At 47.1% G+C, this 21408-nt stretch overlaps 1 protein-coding gene across 8 annotated transcripts in view; it reads right to left on the bottom strand.

The window, feature by feature from the left end:
• GATB (glutamyl-tRNA amidotransferase subunit B) overlaps positions 1 to 21408 on the bottom strand; it is an 87266-nt gene that overhangs the window by 38626 nt on the left and 27232 nt on the right. For 2 of the 8 annotated variants that reach the window (XR_016211883.1, XM_002716908.6), the window contains exons 3-5: positions 5541 to 5654; positions 1898 to 2093; positions 1335 to 1457 (exon numbers count right to left, since the gene is read on the bottom strand). Coding sequence is in view for 7 of the 8 variants with exons in the window: in XM_002716908.6 (XP_002716954.2) it covers positions 1335 to 1457; positions 1898 to 2093; positions 5541 to 5654 (433 nt within the window). In the remaining variant the exon portion in view is untranslated. The other 6 variants (XM_089302357.1, XM_089302356.1, XM_089302359.1 and 3 more) reach the window with 6 other exon arrangements.

Genomic DNA, 21408 nt, shown 5'->3' with positions numbered 1-21408 from the left:
TGATGTGACAAAAGTAGCAGTACAAATTCAGAAGTCCCCTTGTAAACATGCAAATGTACAAGGTAAAATGTTGGTAAATGGTATTACGGACTGGCAGAGGGATGAACAACTTCCCCCGTGGGCACTCACTGATCACTGCGCTGTGTGCTAAGGAAAAATACAACTCTAGATTCAGAATCTCTCTGCTCTCAAGAGGTGCCCTGAAGGTGGCAGAAGCCCTTAAAAAGCTCCTGAGAGGGGCTGATGTTGTGGCGCAGCAGTTAGGCCACTCCTTGCAATCCCTGCATCCCATATTAGAGTGCTGGTTCCAGTCTGAGTTACTCTACTTTGCATCCTATTTCCTGCTAATGTATCTAGGAAGGCAGTGGATAATGGCCAAGTACTTGGGCCCGTGCCATCTATGTGGGAGACCAGGATGGAGTTTCTGATTCCTGGTTTCAGTCGAACCCAGCTTGGGCTATTGTGGCCATTTGGGGAGAGAATCAGCAAATGGAAGATCGATCTCTCTCTGTCTTTCCCTCTGACACTCTTCCTTTCAAATACATAATTTTAAAAAAATTTAAAAAGCCCCTAAGAAGAGAAAGCAGGGAAAACCTTAGTTGAGACTAGTCTCCGGGCAGTTAAGGGAAGATAAGCCAGCATGACACAAGGGCTAAGGGAATAGAGGCACGAGGAAACTGAACTTGACTCAAACTCCTGATGTTCATATCTAATCTGCAAACACTGAAAATTTAAAGTGTACCATTTTCTTGGTCCCAAGAGTGCATGTGTTTCTTTTGTTTATTTTAGTTTCCCACTATATTTCTATTGAAGTTAGGATTTTAGCTCAGGTTAAAATTAAGCATTATTCTGGGTTATAATCAACATAATTTGGCTTCAGCTGCACACGGACAAAATCCTACAAAAGGAGTGGGGAAAACATACTCAAAGGAGAACTCACAAACCGAGAATTACTCTTAATAAACACGGTGTCTTCTCTCAGGGAAAATCAAACTGTCGAGCTATGTTATTTCATTAATCCTCATGGCTCTGGTGCAGAAGCCGGAGAAAGATCTAGTCCTGTGCTGCTTCTGCACACATTCTTGAGCTCAAAATGTCGGTGCACTGCTGCTGTTTGTTATTTTTTATTTAGGGCTCAGAAAATAACCCAAGGAAAACCTGAAGGACACAAAAAACATAGGGGTGTGAAAGGCAAAAAAAATAAATAAATAAAAATAAAAAGATGTAAATAACATCAATGTCACGGACGGCAGAGATCGAAGCAGGAGTCAGCAGAGACCCGGGAAGCAGTAAGGGAGGGTGGAGATGGGGGACGCGGCTGCAGGGGCCTCTACCTGCCATGTTGGCCTGGCTGGTCCCCAGGGCTTGAAGGATCAGCTGCAGCTCCCTGACCACAGTCGCAGCCTCCTCTCCGCAGGACAGGTCAGGCTCCAGGACCACCTCCAGAAGGCCCACTCCTACGGAAGACAGCCAGGGTCAGCTTGGCTGCGGCGCCCCAGCGTCTTCAGCAGCCCAAGGAGGTTCACATCTCGTGGAAGGCCTCTCACAGCAGTTCCAGCCTCTGATTCTTTCCCTCCTCCCCTCCCACTTTTCGATTCATAGCTTTGGTTCATTTCTTTTTATGTCTGCTTATGATGGCTTGCTGCTGGGGTGGCGACTAGGTGGGCAAGTCTGACTAATCCTAGTGGTGAATTACTAGCAAGGTCCGTAGTAGTCACAGTTCAAGCAGTGCTCTCTAATCAGCTACGCCAACACCAATGCTGATCGTTTGGCCTCCATCTGTCAGGTTCCTGGGCCTGCCTCTTCCATTTGGGAAAACTCCAGAAGGGTACAGGGGTACCTACAACCCAAGAACTAAGGTGGCTGGAATGAGAAGGAATGGAAACTCCACGCCTACCAGCCCTATTCAGATCAACGAGCGTCTGCGACCGCAGGTCATCGTGGAGGCTTTTGCCACTGTCTTGCTCCAGCTGGATCTGCTTGACCCTCACCGTCTTGGTGATCTCACGCTGCTGCTTCCCCACACAGATGCTGTATGCCAAGTTCCCATTCACAGCGATCGGGAGCCTCTGCTGGGTGATTTGGTAGCCTGCCTGCACACAAACATGGCTTACATGGTCACTAGTCCATATGTATAAGCTAAGATTCAGTTTGCTATTCCTTCTTTATAAAAATATTTTATTTTTTTATTTGAGAGACAGAAAGGCAGACTCCCATCTACTGGTTCACTCTCCAGATGCCTGAAGGTACCCTTGGCCAGAGCTGACCCTAGGAGCCAGGAATGCAATCCAGCTCTCCCATATGGGTGGCAGAGATCCAATCAATTGCTTGAGCCATTATCACTACCTCCAGGGTCTGCATTAGCAGGAAGTTAAGAGTCTGGAGCTAGAGCCGGGCACTGAATCCAGGCACTCTTCCCACAGGAGATGTGGGTTTTTTAACTGCTAGGCCAAAAACATCCACCCCCACTGTTCCTTTTAATGTCCTGCAGCTACAGGCTTACTTACAACAAAAACAATAAAAAAGAAGAGGAGAGAAAGCAAAAGGAGAAGAAATTTGGGATCATGCACTGCCATCATGATTTAGCGTGGCTTCTTCTGACTTCCCCATCACCCTCTTAGCCTCTCTAACACTCACCATCCCCAGTGGCACCACGAATCCTACCTTCCTTACCCAAGTGCCATTCTAGGGAATAACAATAATATCCTTGTCAAGGGCCCCTAAGAAAAGAATTTATTGTTTCCCTTTAGTTCATTAGCCTAAACTCTGCATCTCATTACATCTCTTCACAGACCTGCCTTACTAAGAAATGCTGGCCAAGCACTTTGCCTTCTACTCTCAACAGGGCCAACGGCAGTTGCTAGTGCGTTGAAGCCTGTTTTCTTTCTGCTCTTTCAGCTAACCAGTCGGGCCAGCTGCCCTCCTTGACCCAACCTGCCTGGCTCTTAGTGTCGCTCCCCCTCTTCGTGGAGGAACGACACTAGACCCTGCACTGTTCTTTTGTCTGCTCGGCCCTTCCCGGGTTTGCTGCTGGTTCTTCCCGGGTTGGCTACCGTCCCTTCCACCTCCGTGGAAGGGCGGTTCCCCCTGCCACTTTCCCCACTTCCGCGGGGGAGCGGCACACCGCCGGCCGGCTCTCTCGGGGGCTGCTCAGATGTTCCTCAGGTGTTCCTGGTGCATGTTGTCTCTCTCCTCCTTTATAGTCCTCTTCCACCAATCCCAACTCTGCTACCCACACGCCGAGTACGCTGCTCTCCTCCAATCAGGAGCAGGTCCTGCTGTTTGTTGGTTGAACTGGAGGCAGCTGTGTAGAAGCTGTTTCCTCCTCTCCCAGCGCCATATTGTGGGAGAGCAGATGCATAGAATAAGTCTTAATTCCAGTAACTTAGTCTAGTCCGAGTTGCTCCCCACACTTAGTCAGAACATGCTGCGACACTCATACTCGGCTAATGGAAAGCATGGAGTATGAAAACACTGAGGGATGCTGCAAAGACTCCCTCACTTTTTTCTAAGTGGAAAGGAAGAACTATGAAATGCACACATGCATCAACACACGCTAAAGCGATAGCAGGTCAACTGGAAGAACTGGAGAAGAACAATAGAGAATAATGGCTCAAAGCATTTACGGCACTTGCTAAGTCCTGGACACTGTTTGTACATTATACTCATTGAAGGCTGTGACAACCCTCTGAAGAGGTACAAGGCACAGAGGGGGCTCAGGGCCTTGCCCAAGTCACAGAGCTAGTAAGTCTCAGTGTCTGCATGTGAACTCAGCCTGGCTCCAGAGGCTGTGCTGCCAGCCACTGGGCTAGCCATCAGTTTTTAACTTTAACTGCACTGAAGCACAGTAGACTTGTCAGAACACAGACTGCTGGGGCAAGCACTGTGGCACAGCAGGTTAAGCCACTGCTAGGGACGCCCACATCCCACATTCCCACATCAGAGTGCCTGTTCGAATCCCAGTTCCTCTACTTCCAACACAACTTCCTGCTAATGCATTTTGGGAAGTAGCGGGTGATGGCCTGAGTGTTTAGGCCCCTGCACCAGTGTGAGAGACCCAGATGGAGTTCAGGGCTCTTGGCTTCAAACTGGCCCAGTCCTGGCTATTGTGGGTATTTGGAGAGTAAACCAGTGAATGGAAGATATCCGGCCCTATCCCCCACCCCACCACCTTTCAAGATGAAAATATGTAAATAAACATTAAAACACACTTACATATACATGCACACACAATTGCTTGGTCCTGACTCATGCGTTTCTGATTCAGTAGGTCTGGAGTGGGGCCTGGGGTTTTGTTATTTCTAACAAGTTCCCAGGGGCCTGCCCTTTGAGAATCCCATGGGAAGCAGACTTCTAGGCAGAGACAGGCAGTCTCGATGTGTACAACTGAACTCTGAGGGAGGGTTGCCAGGAGGCCCAGTTTGATCTGAAACCATGGATGCTCTTTCAACATGAGAATGTGCTATGCACCTCTTGGCAACACCAGCTCTGGATTTTCTATACTCTCTGGACCAGCAAGGACAGACAGCCACGGCTAACCAAACCATCTCGTTTTAGTCACAGATTAATGAGACCCCCCCATTGTAAATCAACTCTTAAAAGAGGAAGCAAGGCAGCTGAGTGCTCTCCACCACCACCAAGCAGAATTTGCTGAAGGGCTGGGGGCCCAAGGGGAAAAGCAGCAGCCATGGGGAGTACCCAGGTCCTGCTCCTCTCTCTTATTTCAGGCCTGCTCTCATCCACTAACAGCTCACCCCAACCTTCAGTGCAAGCAGCAGGAGGTGGAGCCACATTGTCCCTATTGCTTTTCTAAACCTAAGGGAGAGTCACATTTGCTATTACAGGCTCAGATCAAATGAACTACTACTTGGGGAAACCCATTCACCATTTTAAATTTGTTTCAGCTTAATATTATGAAAAACTGGCTCTCTTGAGCTTAAAAGAAAAAAAAAACTTTCTAATTTTAAGAAAAAAAAAGTAGGTACATACTGAGTTTCCTGCTCAGCCAATTACCGTTGTTAGTTCAGGTTTCTGGTTCATGTTTCTGCTTACTACTGTCCACTTACTCGCTCCTTGTGAGATGACAGCAATGTCTCCAAAGGAGACAGCCCTATTATTGGAAACTTCAACTTAAAAGAGAGGTGCTCTCACTGCATCCGCAGAGCTACAGTGTGCATTTGTCGTCGCATCAGCCAGAGTTCGCTTTTGTCCTAACAGGCAATTAGCAACAAACGCCACGGTTGGGCTGAGCCAGAGAAGGCTGGCTCCTCCTGGTCCCCGTTCAATTAAGAGCGAGCCACCAGAAGCATGAGGCTAAGCAAGGAGTCAGCAATCAGGACAACTGCATCCAATCTCACAAGCATCAGGGGGCACCTGCCTTCGGCAGGGCCAGCCAGTGCTTCCCGCCGCAGGGGGAGGAGGGGACACAGCGGTGACCGCAAGCAAGGCCGGGCCTCGGTCTCACTGCAGGGCCCCCACGGCAGGGCTGGCCCAGCACTGAGCGCTCCCAGAGGGCTGCGGCACAAGGCCTAAGTACTCACAGGGAGGTCTGCGTAGAAGTAGTGCTTCCTGTCAAACAGGGACTTCTGGTTGATGTGGCAGTTCAGAGCCAGGCCTGTCATCACCGCTGCCTCCACACAGCGCCTGTTGAGAACCTGTGGACACGACACACGGTGCCTCTCAGAATCACGGGCTGAACCACTGCTTCCCCCACCCCGACAGCTACTCCAAGGCTTCCGCTGGGCCCTTCAGTGGGCATCACCCGGGCTTCTCGGGTGGGCGGCTGCACTTCCTCAGCACACTCTGTGAATCAGGAAAATGCACGCAACAGCAGGCCCCACTGGGGACCTTTTCCCCCAATGCCTGGCATCAACGTTAACAGAAGAGCACCAGAAATTCTGTGCAGAGTGGCCTTCTTGTGGAACAAGTCTAAGCTCCCCCTCACAGACAGAACCAAGAGCAGCGAGAATACTTGCTGGGAGGCACGGGTTTCCAAGAACAGGAGCCACAAACAGCCCTGGGGAGGTCTGAAACGGCAAGGCTCAGGCAGGCCCCCCGAGCCTGAGGGGAGCTGCTTCCCTGTGATACGGGAAGAACAAATTCTGAAATCTACAGGGCTTGGGAAAGGGCAACAACGGGCTCCTAGCTTGCAGCACCCACACCTGGCCAACTCCCGCAAAGGGGCTCTGAGCGCCTGCCCCTCCACAGCTGACTGCCCTGGGCTGCTGGCCTCGCCGCAATCTTGGAAGACGAATCTGTCTTGCTCGGCTATTTCAGATACAGACAGACCAAGATCCAGAGAGACTGAGAGCCTTGCCCAGGTTCCTGAGGCTGGCACATGGTGGAACTGGCTCGAGAGCCTACCCGTGCCCTGCCTAGAGGCGGCAAACAGGGCCAAATGGCTCATAGAGAGGCTCTCTGGGCAGGGATGATGAGTGATTAAATACGCAGGTTTTAAAAACAAATGTGACAGGGGCTGGCAATGTGGCGCAGAGGATAAAGTCACCACCTGCAACACTAGCATCCCATATGGGCACCAGCTCGTGTCCCGGCTGTTCTACTTCAGATCCAGCTCCCTGCTAATGTACCTGGGAAAGCAGCAGAGGATGGCCCAAGTGCTTGGGTCCCTGCACCCATGTGGGAGACCTGGAAGAAGCTCCCGGCTTTGGCCTGACCCAGCCCTGGCCATTGCAGTCATCTGGGGTGTAGACCAGCGGATAGATCTGACTTTAAAATACATTTTAAAAAAAACCTTAAAAATAAAAGCAAACTTGACAGAGGGTATGGGGCATGACAACTTACTGCAACATAAAGCCTCCCAAAGAAAACCTACAATAATGCCCCTCTAAGTGGCAACATGACACCCCTGGTCTTCAGAATGCCGGCTGGGAAACGGAGCCATCTCACAGCTCCTATTTGGAGTTCTTCCTTCTGGGTCTAATAATATTGTCAGCTCTGCAGTAATAATGGTTTTCAAGAAGTGATGTGTGTGGGGAACGGGATGCTCTAATTATTGATGTTTTCACTTGTGAATGTTTGGCATTCTGCTGAACGGTTGTTACTGCATACAAATATAGCCGGGGGGGGGGGGGGGGATCTGGCCAAATCCAAGCCTGGTGACTGGGGTCAAGGCACGCACACAGTGAAGCTGGCAGCCTGGCAGCTTGGGGCCGGCCGGCTGTGGTGTGGGCTCCGGGCGCCCTGGCCTGCACCACTTCCACCTTCTCACTGGCAAGGCTCTCCCAACCACTGCTGTCTCTTTCGTTTCAGTCCTGTCTACCCCTTCAAGGCCAACCTGCTCCTTCTTTCTAGGCAACTGCAGAAGCCGGGTGGTTTCGTCGTTTGCTTTTGAGCATGCATAATAACTCCTGTGCCTGACGCCGGGAGGGAGGGAGAGTGAGGAACTGCAGGTGATCACAGACTCTGCTCTCACTGTGCCTGCTTGCTTGCACACAAGCACACAGGCACTTGATAAACCATCAATTTCCAAAGAATAAGAATGCAGTAAAACACACAAACATCACAGCGATATTGAATATACTTTAATCTTTTTTTGATGATTTAGAAGGCTTGAAGTACTTCAGGGTCAGAATTATAAGCATCAATCACCACCACAGTACAGTTGCACAGAGGGGCTAGTAAACAGAGTGCCAGTTAAAAGAATGCCAAGAAAAAAGAATTTATGATGATCTTAGGCAAGCTGCTTGTGACAGATGGAGGTCCGGGTCAGCATGTTTTCAGGATAGGATGCAGAACTGGAAAATCCAACTCGGGCTGCCATCATTCCAAAAAAATTTCTCCAGGCTTCATAATGTTTTACACAATAGGAGTACAGTGATAAAGCGGACTCTGTCCCTGCCCTCAGTGACTCTGCAATTGTGACATCAACTTGGCCAGCATCTCAGGTGTCCTTTTCCGGTTTGTCTTCCATATCAGGTGATTCAGCTAAAGATGCAATCTTGTAGCATTCTGTGGTCTAAAGTCCCTCAGCCCCCCCCCCCCAATGCCCCAAAGGCAAAGGCCTGGGTTGTCATCACTGCCCTCCTGTCTATGTCTTCAATTTCATCTCTAGCCACAGCCCCGCCCACCCACCAGCGGTCAATCTGATCTGACTCTCCCTATACTTATTCCCTTTACAATCTAATTGGCATGTCACCACCTTGCTGAAGCCTTTTGGATTATCCTGTGTACTTCCATGCAGTTCCATTGAGATGCTTTATAAAAATAAAAAAAATATTTTTATTTATTTGAGAGGCAGAGTTACAGAGAGAGAGAGAGGAGGGACAGAGAGAAAGGTCTTCCAGCCACAGGTGCACTCCTCAAATGGCCCCAACAGCCGAAGCTGGGACGATCCAAAGCCAGGAGCCAGAGGCTTCCTTGGGGTCTCCCACACAGGTGCAGGGGCCCAAGCACTTGGGTATCTTCTACTACTTTCCCAGGCCATAAGCAGAGAGCTGGGCGACTTCCCTGGCCCCCGCTCTTTTGGGACCGGGGAACCTCGCCCGGGAGCGGAACCCCAATAAAAGCCTGTGAATGAATTGATTCGTCTGCCTGGGAAGATTTGTTACGCACCGGACACCTTACAGATGGTGCCAAAACCCGGGAGCTGAGGTTGCGAGCCTGCCCTTTCTGAGTTTGAGGCCCCCTTGCTTCTTGAACCTGTCTGGTGCCCCAGGTTGACTACGGACCATGCTTGACCAACTCCTCCCTTGCTCTCCCTCCCTCCTCTGGGTTGGCCCAGTCTCTGCGATCTCTGGCTAGCTCTCCGTCCGGACAGAGACCTCCAAATCGTGCGCACGTGGCCTCTGTTCTCTCTGCTGTTTAGCCTCCCAGTGGCTGTTGGAGACATCCCACCGCTGGCTTGGCCCCGTGGACTGACCTCTAATCCATCTGCTGAAGTCCGGGACAAGGGGACGCCTTGACCGAATTTCAGTAGATCCGGGCTACTGGGGAGACCATGGGATCTGGCCAATCCTGAGGGTGGGACTCAACATGCCCTCTGGCCTGCCTCCTAAAGAACTTGAATAAAGTGGGACTGGCCCAGGACCTAAATGCCTAATCTTCTACTCCACCCAGGCATGGCCTAATTACCTTGAGAATTTCTGCTGCAGGGAGAGAAAATGGTCAGAGGTCCCTATGTCCAGGCTTTCTGAGACCTCCGCTCCTGTCCTATCCTCTTCTCCTCTAATTTCCTCTCTGCCTGCTCCACAGCCCAGGTCTTGCTGGCCAAGATCGGGCCCCCACCGCCTAAGGACGCCTCTTCTGTGTTATTGCCAAACTCTCCACCCTCCACCTTTTCAGACCCTCCTGAGTTCCTGGGGATCCCACAGCTAGCCAGGAACCTCCCACCCCCATATGTGCATTCTTCCGCCCTGCCCCACCCCATGTCCTGAAAAAAATAAATAAATAAAATAAAATAAAAGAGAGCTGGATCGGAAGTGGAGCAGCCGGGACTAGAACCAGTGCCCATATGGGATGGTGGCACTGCAGTAGGAGGCTTAGCCTACTATGCCACAGAGCCAGCCTCTCACTGAGATGCTTTTTATCACAGTAGAAGGATCTACTTATATATATTTTCATACGACTGTAAGTTTCATGAGGACACGAACTGTCTGTTCCTTTGTATACTTGGAGTCTAATAAAGAGCCTGAAAAGCAGCAGTACTCAGTACTCAATCCACGATGAACTCAGGTGAGGAGGGAGGTGACAGGTCTTCGGAGAAGGTCTCAGAGAGGCAGTGACCTCCCAGTCTACACTAAGGTGCTGTTACCTGTGACCTGCTGGTCTTCAAATTTGTGTCTAAAAATGTGCTCAAGTGACAATTAATTATGGCTGATGGGATCAGAGGTAATCTGAAAACTCAAAAGACTGATTTGTCCTGAAGGAGGCAGGCTCCAGAGTTTTCTTTGTGATTAACGTAAGTGACTACGAAGGACCTCAGGGCTGACCGGAATTGCTGTCAGGTGGAAGGAAGGCTAGGTTCTCGGCACTCATAAGGCACGCATTCCCAATGAGCTGGTGGAGACATCTCTCTGGCTTCAGTTGTGATCAACAGTGAGTTACGGTGGTGCGCTGGTATCCTGTCAGGACGTGTGCTGTGCACACCACATACATGTATACTTAACCTTCTCTGTGACCCTAGGGTAGCTGCTGGCATGGTCCTCATTTCCAGATAACGAAGGGAAGCAGGGGCTAAGCAGTTTGGCCAAGATGACATATACGCAGAGCCTTTAGACAATTTGTGGAAAATGGAATTAAAAAATAAGCTTATTTTGGTGCAAATACATTTGGAAATCCATGGTTTTTTTTTTTTTAAATAATACGCATTTTCCACAAATGCTCTGAAGACCATCTCATACAGTAAGTGGCACAGACAGGAAGTTGGACCCAGGACCCAGAACCCAGGCTCCCCGTCACCATCAAAGAACAAAGTGAGTTTGTTATCAAGAATAGTAACACCTGGTGACAACTCCAGAGCCGTGCCTTAAACCAAACCCCACTGCAGTCTGTTTAAGGCAGATACTGGGTCTGAGGTTTTTCTTGCCAGGTCCTGTTTCCATAGGTCAGCTTCCAGGTGCTGAGCTCCCAGAGGGCAAGCTCTGTGTTCTCTGGACTTGGTGGAACACTCTGCACCGTCTCTGCTGTGCGCAGGGCTTGGTAAGCAGGGCTGATCATTTTCTCGACCAGCAGAGGAGGTTCTGTTGCTAGATTTCTGAGACTAACACAAGCACCTATAAAATGATTTATCAAATAGCTTCTTTAACTTACTCATAAGAAAGGCGTGATAGACAGAGGCAGGAGAAGGGATAATTATGCAGTGGACAGCCAGCAAATCTCATGAGAGAGCTTGGGCAGAGCATGGCCAGGAAAAGGATATTAGGGTAATGGGTGCGGGGAGGAGTGAGCAGTTTATAAAGAGAAGGCTCGTTTGGCTTATTTGTAAAACCTGGGTAGTGCTGCAACCATAATTAGTTTGGAATCTAAAATACACGCATCATGCAACGCAGCATGAACAACTCAGAGAGACCTATAGGACCTGCACGAAGACAGCTTGACCCCAATTGGAAGACCAGTCTTCTAGTTTTAAAATTTAGCCTAACCAAGCAAATATTCCCTGGTCTTACAGACGATCTAATGGCAACTCCCAACACATCTGAAACCCACCAAGTTCTACACATTCTTTCTTAGTAGACCTTGCCTTGCCCCTCCTCCGCAGTCGGGTGTGTTCAAACAATCCTTCGCTCTAATCATGACTTCTATATCGAACCACGTGGCCAGTTTCTGGACCCCTTCCTCCAGCCCTCTAGTCTCTTTCCCACGCCCCTTCACGAGTGACCTTTCTAAAGGATAAATTTGCAGGTAATTCCTGTGTTTAAAATCCTTCTTCACCAAAAGGATAAAATCCAGCTGCTTGGCACAGACTGCAGCGGCCACTGTGATCAAGCCTCTGCCTCTGCTCCCAGCTTCCTCTCCCACCACCACCGCTAACGCAAGCCTCTCATGCAGCCGAGCGTGAGACACGCTGGTGTACCAAGTGCCGCTTCTGGCGGGACACCCTGCTTCCTGGTGTGCCGGACTAAGATCTCAGCATCTGGCAAGATCCCAGATGTCACTTCTTTTGTGAGCTCTCCCACCACTACTGCAGTCTAGGTGCTCCTTCCTCTCGGCTCTCAGGGAACACAGACTGAGCCCACTCCATCCCCCACCCCCTCCAGGGCAACTGTCACTGGGCTTGTCCTTCTATGCCCCATCACTTAGGCAACACAATGCTAGGTGACCAAGCATGAACGGAGGTAATGAGCAATTTAACATTTCCTTTATCAACAACCAAAGACTAGAAGCTGTGAAATAAAAGCAAAATCGTTCCACAGAACGGACCAATCAGGCAAAAAGGAACAACTCTTAGCAAGGAAGCCAGGACAAACGGAGTAGGCAGTCTTCATTACACACAAGAGAGGGGCTGAGACGCCAGAGGGAGGCATGCGGGGATGTTCTCAACAGCAGGGAGCCACGCCCATCCCAGGGCTGGAGGGACAAGGAGAGGCAATGTCACCACAGCCAGGGCATGGGGCTGCCGGAGACAGAGAGGGAAGAAAAAATATCTTTTCCTCTACTTCCTGTCTTTCACCAGAGCCTTCTGTTGGCCTAGTCCAGCCAGAAGGCAGCTGACCTGGTTCTGGGATCCACAGCTGCAGCAGTTCTCCTGCTGTGAGGAACGGGGATGCAGGATCTGAGAACACATGGGCCACGACCAGCACGGCACATACTTTTCTGTGATTTTTTTTTTAAAATTTGGTGGGGGGTGGGGGAAACAGGAGGAAAGAGAGAGACACATAGAGGGAGAGAGATGGAGAGAGTTCCCATCTGCTGATTCATTCCCTTAAATGCCCACAACAGCCAGGGGCTAAAGCCCAGTCTCCCATGTGGGTGGAGGACCCCAATTATTTGATCCATCCCCACTGCAGTCCACGGTGTGCATTAGCAAGAAGCTGGAGTCAGGATCCAGAGGCAGGTATCCAATCCAGGTACTCTGATATGGGCACAGGCATCTTAACCACTAGGCCAAATGCCTGCCCTAATCCATAAAACAAAATCCTCTCAAATCTGTTCCAACCAACACAAGCCTAAACATTCATGGACTCCTTTTTCACACACTGAAAGCCAAGAATTATGAAATGCTACTAATTTGTAAGGAACATTTGTGATAACTTAACCTGGGTTGCAGTGAACTCATCTACATGAAGTACTAGGAAACAATTTGCTAAGCAAATTAACAGAAAAAAGATTATATAACCTACATAAGAAAATATTCTTTGGGATTTTAGCGCTTTTATATGAAATTCTACTAATTACAAATAAATCTATTCACGGAAGCTGCCTCTGGGACCTACCCTGGGGAGTCTGGGAAGTACTTCAAAGGAAGAAAACTGTATTTCCAGTCCCAAGTTCACACCGTTTCTCTCCTCTTCCCACTTTGCCCTCAGCTGGGGAGCCCATGATGCTGCAATACTGAAAGTTGGGGCAGTGAGGATCAGTTTCTCCTGACAAAATGTGGCGGCAACAGGCCAAGACTAGTGTCGTCACTGAAAATCCAGTTGGCAATTCCTCTGGAACATTAAAACAAAGACTATAAGGTCATGTTTTCTGAAAAGCCCAAGTGGCAATTACTCTGTGAAATGGATGCTATATATGACAAATCGGATGATTAGGATATAGCATGGTAAATGCCTTAATTTATGGAGAGAAAGTAATTAAGATTTATTAAGTAAAATTAAGGCATTAAAATGGTCCTTTATATTACTGCTAACCGTAAATTTGTCTCAAAGCATGAACTCCCTCTGATTCGTATTCAAAGCAAAATGTACCATGCAGATAAATTTTCATTATGGTAGAGAAAATTGTTCCCCCATTTCTTCACCTCCACACCTCTTCTCACCATTGAGCCCTTTTTATCATCATCCACAACAATTACAACACCTCTTGTGCTGTAATGATCAAGCTTGCTGAAACCGGCCGGTTAGTTCAGATAATTTTTACATGGAATTTGTCCATCCAAAGGACTAGTTTTATGTAGATATAAAATATTCATCAAGACATACACATATAACTATGTATGTTCCTTAAACATACATGTGGGCATTGCCTAGGGCAAAGGGAAAAGCGAATGCCACACTTCTTTCACAAAGGAAAAGAATCAAATATCCATCACATGGGTAGCAGCTCCAGGTCCCAGGCAGAGAGGTGGGCCTGGCAGCCTCAGCACCCTTTAGCTCTGCCCACTCCTCTCTATTCCCAGCCCTCTCGTACAGTTCCACTCCCCAGGAGTCCTCAGAGTCAAAGGCAAGAACACTTCCCTGCTCCAGTGTCAGAAGCCCATTTTTTTTCTCATCTAGGTTTCAATTCTCCTCCTACCTCTGCCAAGCTGGCATATTCTGTGCCCACAGTCACTCCCAGATAAGGCCAGATAAAGCAGCCCATTCCAGGCTGACTTTTGGCATGTGAGCAAGCCCTCCTGCTTTTCCATGGGCCACAGCAATACTAAGATCTGAGACTTACTTCTGGGATTGCAGCAAAGAGTGAGCACTAGAACTGCCTCTATCCAAAGCTTATTATAAAGAGGACTCACAGGACAACGCCAGGATTTGGGGGGTTTCACTTTGGGGTTGGAGGCCAACGGTTCAACAACTTCAATGTGCCTGTGTGGAATCTCACACTTGGCCAGTTAACCATGCCAGACAGGAAAGTTAGAGACTGGCTGGCAACCAGTAAAAAATAAGACTGGGTATGCAGGTTAACTGGTCTCCACTCCTGTTTCCCACAACATTCCTAACAATTAATAATCTGAGATTACTCATTGGCCATTAAGCTGATCTCTAGGGAGATTTTTACTAATTGATGAGCTGGGGCAAATTTAAGAAAGACCTGAGGGGCCAGTGCTATGGTGAAGTGAGTTAAAGCTCTGGGCTACAGCACCAGCATCCCATAGGGCCACTGGTTTCATTCCTGGCTGCTCCACTTCCAATCCAGTGCTCTGCTACTATGCCTGGGAAAGCAGTGGAGAATGGCCCAAGTGCTTGGGCCCCTGCACCCACTTGGGAGACCCGAAAGAAGCTCCTTCAGATTAGCTCAGCTCTGGAAGTTGTGGCCATTTAGGGAGTGAATTGATGAATGGAAGACCTTTCTCTCTCTGTTTCTCTCTGTAACTCTTTCAAATGAATAAAATGAATCTTAAAAAAAAAAAAAAAAAAAAAAGAAAGAAAGACCTGAATCTGAATCTCTCACTCCCACCATCTTACTAACTGTATGACCTTTTGCAAATCACCTAACTCTCCAGGTCTCAGTTTCCTTACCTGTTAAGGAAAGAGTAGTTATTCTGTAGGATCCTTCTGTAAGTTAGGGCAGATATATAGTCATACTAGTTTCAGAATGGAAATATCATTTTATTTATTTATTTTTTTAAGATTTGTTTTCATTTACTTGAAAGGCAGAGTTACAGAGAGGGAGAGAGAGATCAGATCTTCAATCTGCTGGTTCACGCCCCAAATGGCCACAACAGCTGGGGTTTGGCCAGGCCAAAGCCAGGAGCCTGGAGCTTCTTCTGGGTCTTCCATGTGGGTACAGGGGCCCAAGCACTTGCGCAATCCTCCACTGCTTTCCTAGTCGCATTAGCAGAAAGCTGGATTGGAAGTGGGGCAGCCAGGAATCAAACTAGGTGCCCATAAGGGATGGTGATCTCCCAGGCAAATGTTTAAGCTGGTTTGTCACAATGCAAGCCCCAGGAAATGTTACTAAATGCAAAGTGTCAGTCTCCACCATCTTCATTCAATCTTTCATATGCAAACTCTTCTAGGTGGCAAGGGAATCTAATGAGAAAAGGTCTAAACAGCCCAACAGATCAATTAGTCTGGATTTATGATCCAAAATAAGGCACAACAGATGCTGAAATTATGTAGTGTGTTAACATAATATTTCCCCCTTAAATGATAACCAACACCTTTTGTGATAATTACTGCGTTATCTCCAGTGGAACGCAGACCATATTTCTCAATGACTCAGGAAGCTTATACTACTTTATTTTGTTTTACAGAAATGCAAAAATTTCCTGGATAATATTGCATGCCTACATGTGGCTGGAAAAAAGCTCCCATTCTCAAGTGAAAGGAACTAGCTTCTAAGAAGCTGAAAAATTACAAATAATTACAGTTAATTCAGCCAGCTGGTATCCCCGTCTCACCATGGCCTGCCATATTAGTGACTTCTAGTCTTGGGAGGTAGTTGCTACTTTTGAAATTCAATGCAAGTCAGTGGAGAGAGATATATGAAGACACAGTAGACATAGGAATCGAAAAAGAAAAACAACATTAAAAAAAATTCCAGTGTTCTTTTTGAATAAAACATTGCAATGGAGTCAGGATCTTTAATAAAGAAAAATATCCCCTTCCTCAACTTGGTATTTTTCTTTCCTTTGTTTGTAACTTTTAAAAATAGTACATTAATGTTAACAAGGCTAAAACATGTAAACCCATCCAGTTTCAGATATTCCCCCATACGGAAACTGCCAGGACCTTTCTGATCTGTTGCAAAATCTACTCATGACACTCTACCCCGGCAGATTCACAGACCGACAGACTACTTCAGATCTCCGAAACTCAACAGTGATCACTATAGTATAGCGTCAGTATAAGAAACTGAAAAGGCTCTAATGATCCAGAATGAGATCTACTTTCTTTACATAAAGATTAGTATTAAGTCAAAAGATCTGTTGCTGAGAAACCAAGCAAACCCTAAGACATGCAGCTAGGTGTTCCTTGCTCACATGGGTACTGGATTTGGTGGAACAAAGCCTGGGATTAGCAAAAGCAAATTCCTAGAGACACAGGCCATTTTATCAAAAGTGCACCTGCATGTGCACCACTCTCACAAATGTCCTGAGAAGTGAGTCTTTCGAAGAAGTCTATCAGGACACAGATTTTTAGAAATAAAAAAAGCTATCTTTAATTTCATGCATCCAATAGGAATACAGCTCCCTGTTAGAGGCTTTCTGGTAAACCATGAAATTATGGAGGTTAAAATGATGGGGGGAAAAAAGGCCAAACTTTCACATGGAAAAACTCCCTACTTCCTTAATTAGGTCTGTCTTAAGAGTAGGTAATAAGAAAAATAACTAGCATGGATATTTCAAAATGTCAAGGGGGCGGGGAAGGGAAGGAAATGGAGGGAGAAGTAGAGAAAGGAAAATAAATGACACTAAAGAAACATGACACAATGAAATGCAATGTGTAGCCTTTCATTGGATCCTGGATTGGGAGAAAAAATAAAGAATGATAGGGGTTAGCGCTGTGGCGTAGCAGGTAAAGCTGCCACCTGCAGTGCTGGCACCCACCGTTCAAGTCCTAGCTGTTCTACTTCAGATCCAGCTCCCTGCTGATGTGCCTAGGAAAGCAGTGGAAGATGGCCCAAGTCCTTGGGCCCCTGCACCCCCATGGGAGACCTGGAGGAAGCTCTGGGCTCCTGACTTCCGATCAGCCCAGCTTCAGCCACTGTGGACATTTTGGAGGAGTGAACCAGTGGATGGGAGACTCCCCCACCCCTCTCTCTCTGCCTCTCTGTAACTCTTTCAAATAAATAAATAATAAATCATTAAAAAAGGATAATATTGAAGCAATTGTGGAAATCTGTACATGAACAGTGTCTTAGATAACAGTTATATATATATATATATATGTCCTGCATGTGAAAATTACACTGTGATCGTGTAGGGGAATGATTTTTCTCCTTAGGAGACAAAAGCTGCAGTAGTGAGAGATGAAGTGCTGTGATTTCTGCAACTTAGTCTCAAATGGCTCATCCAAGGCAGGGCAGGGGTGGAGGGGTAGGGGGGCTACAATTCAGATGCAGGATGGACAGCCACTGTCCTATTCTTTCAGCCTTTCCATAAATTTGAATGTTTCCAGAATGAAAAATGCACCGGAAGAAGGAGTAGATAATTCTCCTACCTGAGAGGATGATGAGCTGTAAGAACCCTCCCACACAAATCTCAAGGAATATACCAACTACAAAGAGAGGGGAGAGAGCACCTAGAGGAGGCAGAAGCTGTTTAAAGTGATGTTACCTCAGAGACCACACGTGGATCTGAGGCTTCCATTCACGGGTGCTAAAAAGCAGTTGTACATAAGAAAATATTCTATATACTAATCTATCTAGCCTTTCCTATGCCATGGATTCAAGGAAGGGACATACTGAGACCCTTATATAAGCAATTACGTCTGGTATAAACCTCTTAGTAACATGAAAACTCTGTTAACAGGGAACCCTACAATATCCTATAGAAGTATATAAATCCCACACATAGATACTATATCATATATATATGTATAAATATATATTTCAAGAATATGAAAGGCTGGGGCCGGTGCTGTGGTGCAGTGGGTTAAAGCCCTGACCTGAAGCGCCAGGCATCCCATATGGATGCTGGTTCAAGACCTGGCTGCTCCACTTCCCATCCAGCTCCCTGCTGTGGCCTGGGAAAGCAGTGGAAGACGGCTCAAGTCCTTGGGCCCCTGCACCCGCATGGGAGACCCAGAAGAAGCTCCTGGCTCCTGGCTTCAGATCAGCGCAGCTCTGGCCGTTGCGGCCAATTGGGGAGATTGAGGAGTGAACCATCACATGGAAGACCTCTCTCTCTCTCTCTCTCTCTCTCTCTCTGCCTCTCCTTCTCTCTCTATGTAATTCTTTCAAATAAATAAATAAATCTTAAAAAAAAGAATATGAAAGGAAGACTTATTCTTTCACCTGGTAGGAATATAACTTTTCCCAATTATATCCTTTCTAGTTGAAATACTTTTAACTTCCCCTAAACTTGTATGTGTATCTGTGTATCTTATTTCCCAGTAGTGCTTCTATTCTGTTGCCTCATTACATAAATTCCATGAGCATTCTCAACTTGTGCTTCTGTGACCGGAAACATCACATTGTTACTCATGCTACTGTGAATACAGGCCACCTTAAGTTATTTCACTGCACAACACTACTGACCACTACGAAATGTAAGTATCTGTGTTTACTCTGTATTTTATTTTTTTAAAGCTTTTATTTACTTATTTTAATTTTATTTGAAAGGCAGAGAAGTACAAGCACAGAGACAGAAAAATCTTCCACCTGCTGGTTTACTTCCCAAATGAATGCAGCAGCCAGGACTCGGCCAGGCCAAAGCCAAGGAGCCAGGAGCCTGGAATTCAATCCCAGTGTCCCACAACGGTGGCAGGGACCCAAGTACTCGAGCCACCTTCTGCCACCTCCCAGGGTGCACAATAGTGGGAAGCTGGATCAGAAGTGGAGTAATCAGAACTGAAACCAAGCACTCTGATATGGGATGCGGGTGTCCCAAGCAGCAATTTAACCACTGTGCCAAACAATCACTCCTGTGTTTATATTTTAATGATGCAAAGTTAGTAACACAAAATGTAAGTGCCACTTGAGAGTTTATGAAGTGCTTTCTTATAACTTCTCTGCATAGATGTAAAAATGGAAAAGAATAAGAAATAAGGTAAAAAGCTAGCTAGCTGACTGTGAGAAGCAAAAGGTTACGAGTGACTACCAGCATCTTAAATGCTTACAAAAAGCTTTAAAGGAAAAATTCCCTGTTACATTTTGCTGGAAATCCACAATTAGCAAATACTGCAGAAGAGAACACAGCCTGCAGCTTTATGCTAAGAATAGGGACTAGGCAATTCTCACGTCTATTTTCATCCAGGCTCCTGACCTCCCTGCGTCCTTCAGTAAATCAGTAAGGCCCTCCTCCTATCACTTGGGGTTGGAGCCCCTGACCTTGCTCACAGGGGTGGCCTGTGAGTTGGCAAATATCACTGCAAATTCAAAACCCTCTTGACAATCACATATTACTGCTGTCTGCATCTCCTGAGAAAGCTGCAGAGCATGACAAAGACCCCTGATTGATTATGCATTTTGCTTCCACACTTGTGAAAGGAGATTCATACATCACAATTTGGGATGGAATATTGTAAGGCTCCTGAGAGTACCGATGTATTTTGATTCTCACCTGTTCTCCCTGCCTCAGCCCCCGTCCTTTTTATAAAGATGCACCCATAGGTGCAAACACAAAGGCTCGCTTGCAAGAGCCCTCAGCCATGAGGGACAGAATGCTCTTTAGAGGAGAGCAGCCTGGCTACCTAACTATGCCAGAATCACCAAGCCTACACTTGTCATCTCTGGGATGCCAATCGCAGAATGACTTCCCCACTATGCCAAGATTTTTAGAAGAGCAAAGGAGAAAAACTCTCCAAGATGCTGCAGTGGAGAAGACAGCCAACTCTCTCCCCACCCCTTCAATACTAAATTGGAGCTGAAAACACAAAAATAACCAACTCAGAAAGGCCATCTGCAATGGCCTCAGACAACAGTGCATACTCTTGTGGTGTGGACCAAGAATTCCACAGAACCCACCTAGAAGGAATGTCTCCCATCTCCTTTCAGACACGACGGAGACACTCAACCTGGCCTCATGCTTTCTCTCCTCGGATTCAGGCAGCTTCCACTCCCATGCCCCCTGCTTCCAAGGCAGGACTTTGCTCTCTACTCCAGCCTCTTTTGCCCCCAAAAGAATGATATTTTGACACGTGACTTGGCAAAAGGAACCAAGCAAGTACAGGACAGCCCCTCTGGGCTGGCCCAAGCTTTTCTTACAAACCATCAGAACAAAGCCCATATGAGTGCTTTCTGATCAGCATGCCCCTAGAGATGGTATACTCCGCTTTGCTCGGGCCACGTAATAAACTTTCTGCAGAAACAGGCTCTTCCTTGCAGCTGAAAGGCCTGCAGTTTTAGGGAGCGGAGTTCAAAGTAGGCAGAGTACCAGAAACCATCTGGCTACACATCGAGCTGCAGTTTTCAGTTAAGCTATTACCAGTAATAATGCTGATCTGCTCCTTTCTGACTTCTATGATGACTTCTCAAATAGCTCTGATCAAGAGAAGGGAGTGTTTTTTACAGACCTCACCCAAAACCACAGAATATCTTCCCTGAAAACTTTCTCTTTAAAGTTTTATTTACCTGAAAGCCAGAGTGAGAGACAGAGGGAGAAGGAAAGGGAGAGAGTGGAATGAAGGGGGAGAGCAAGAGAGATATTTTTCATCTGCTGGTTCATTCCCCAAATGCCAGCAACAGCCATGGCTGGGTCAGGCTGAAACCAGGAGCCTGGAACTCCACACATGGGTATCTGGACCCAACAACCCGAGCCATCACCTGCTGCTTCCCAGAGTGTGCATCAGCAGGAAGCTGGATCTGAAGCAGAGCAGGGACTTGAACCCAGGCATTCAAGATGGGATGCAGGCATCCTAAGTGGCATGCAAACTATGGTACCAAACATCTGCCCCTGGAAACTCCATTTTAGTTCTCAAAATATCTACCTGGAAGCCCCCTCAGCATGACCAATGATGCCATAATGCAGAGAGATCCAGTGGCTATGGCCAGGCACACATTTCCTATGAGGTAAGGTCCTTCCAGGTCTGCTGTAATTTTTTAAGTTCTGGAACTGTCCATGGAAGAAAAATGAACGGTACCCAGCTGCATGATTTCAGGCTGCATTTTTATTATAGGCATCTAGGATAAATCACTAGAACATGCATATGCTACCTGAAAGTCACAGACGAAAACGGTGTCACTGAACACTGCTAGATTATTTTTTTTAACTACTACATATTTATATCCACAAAATACCCCTAAGCTTTCACACGCCTGGGCATCTTTAGTAAAATGTTGATATTTTATTTTTTACACATTCCTACCTTCCCTTCTAGTATTACAGATTTTTTGGTGTAGTCAGATATAAAATTCATATTAAAGAGGTAAAAGTTCTAGATATAGCATTAGCTCCTTTAATAAGGCAGGTTG

The sequence above is a fragment of the Oryctolagus cuniculus genome, chromosome 8 (assembly GCF_051225735.1).
Source record: "Oryctolagus cuniculus isolate XC-2025 breed Fujian yellow rabbit chromosome 8, ASM5122573v1, whole genome shotgun sequence".
NCBI classification, from domain to species: Eukaryota; Metazoa; Chordata; class Mammalia; order Lagomorpha; family Leporidae; genus Oryctolagus; species Oryctolagus cuniculus.
This window is presented reverse-complemented; position numbering and strand designations above follow the sequence as displayed.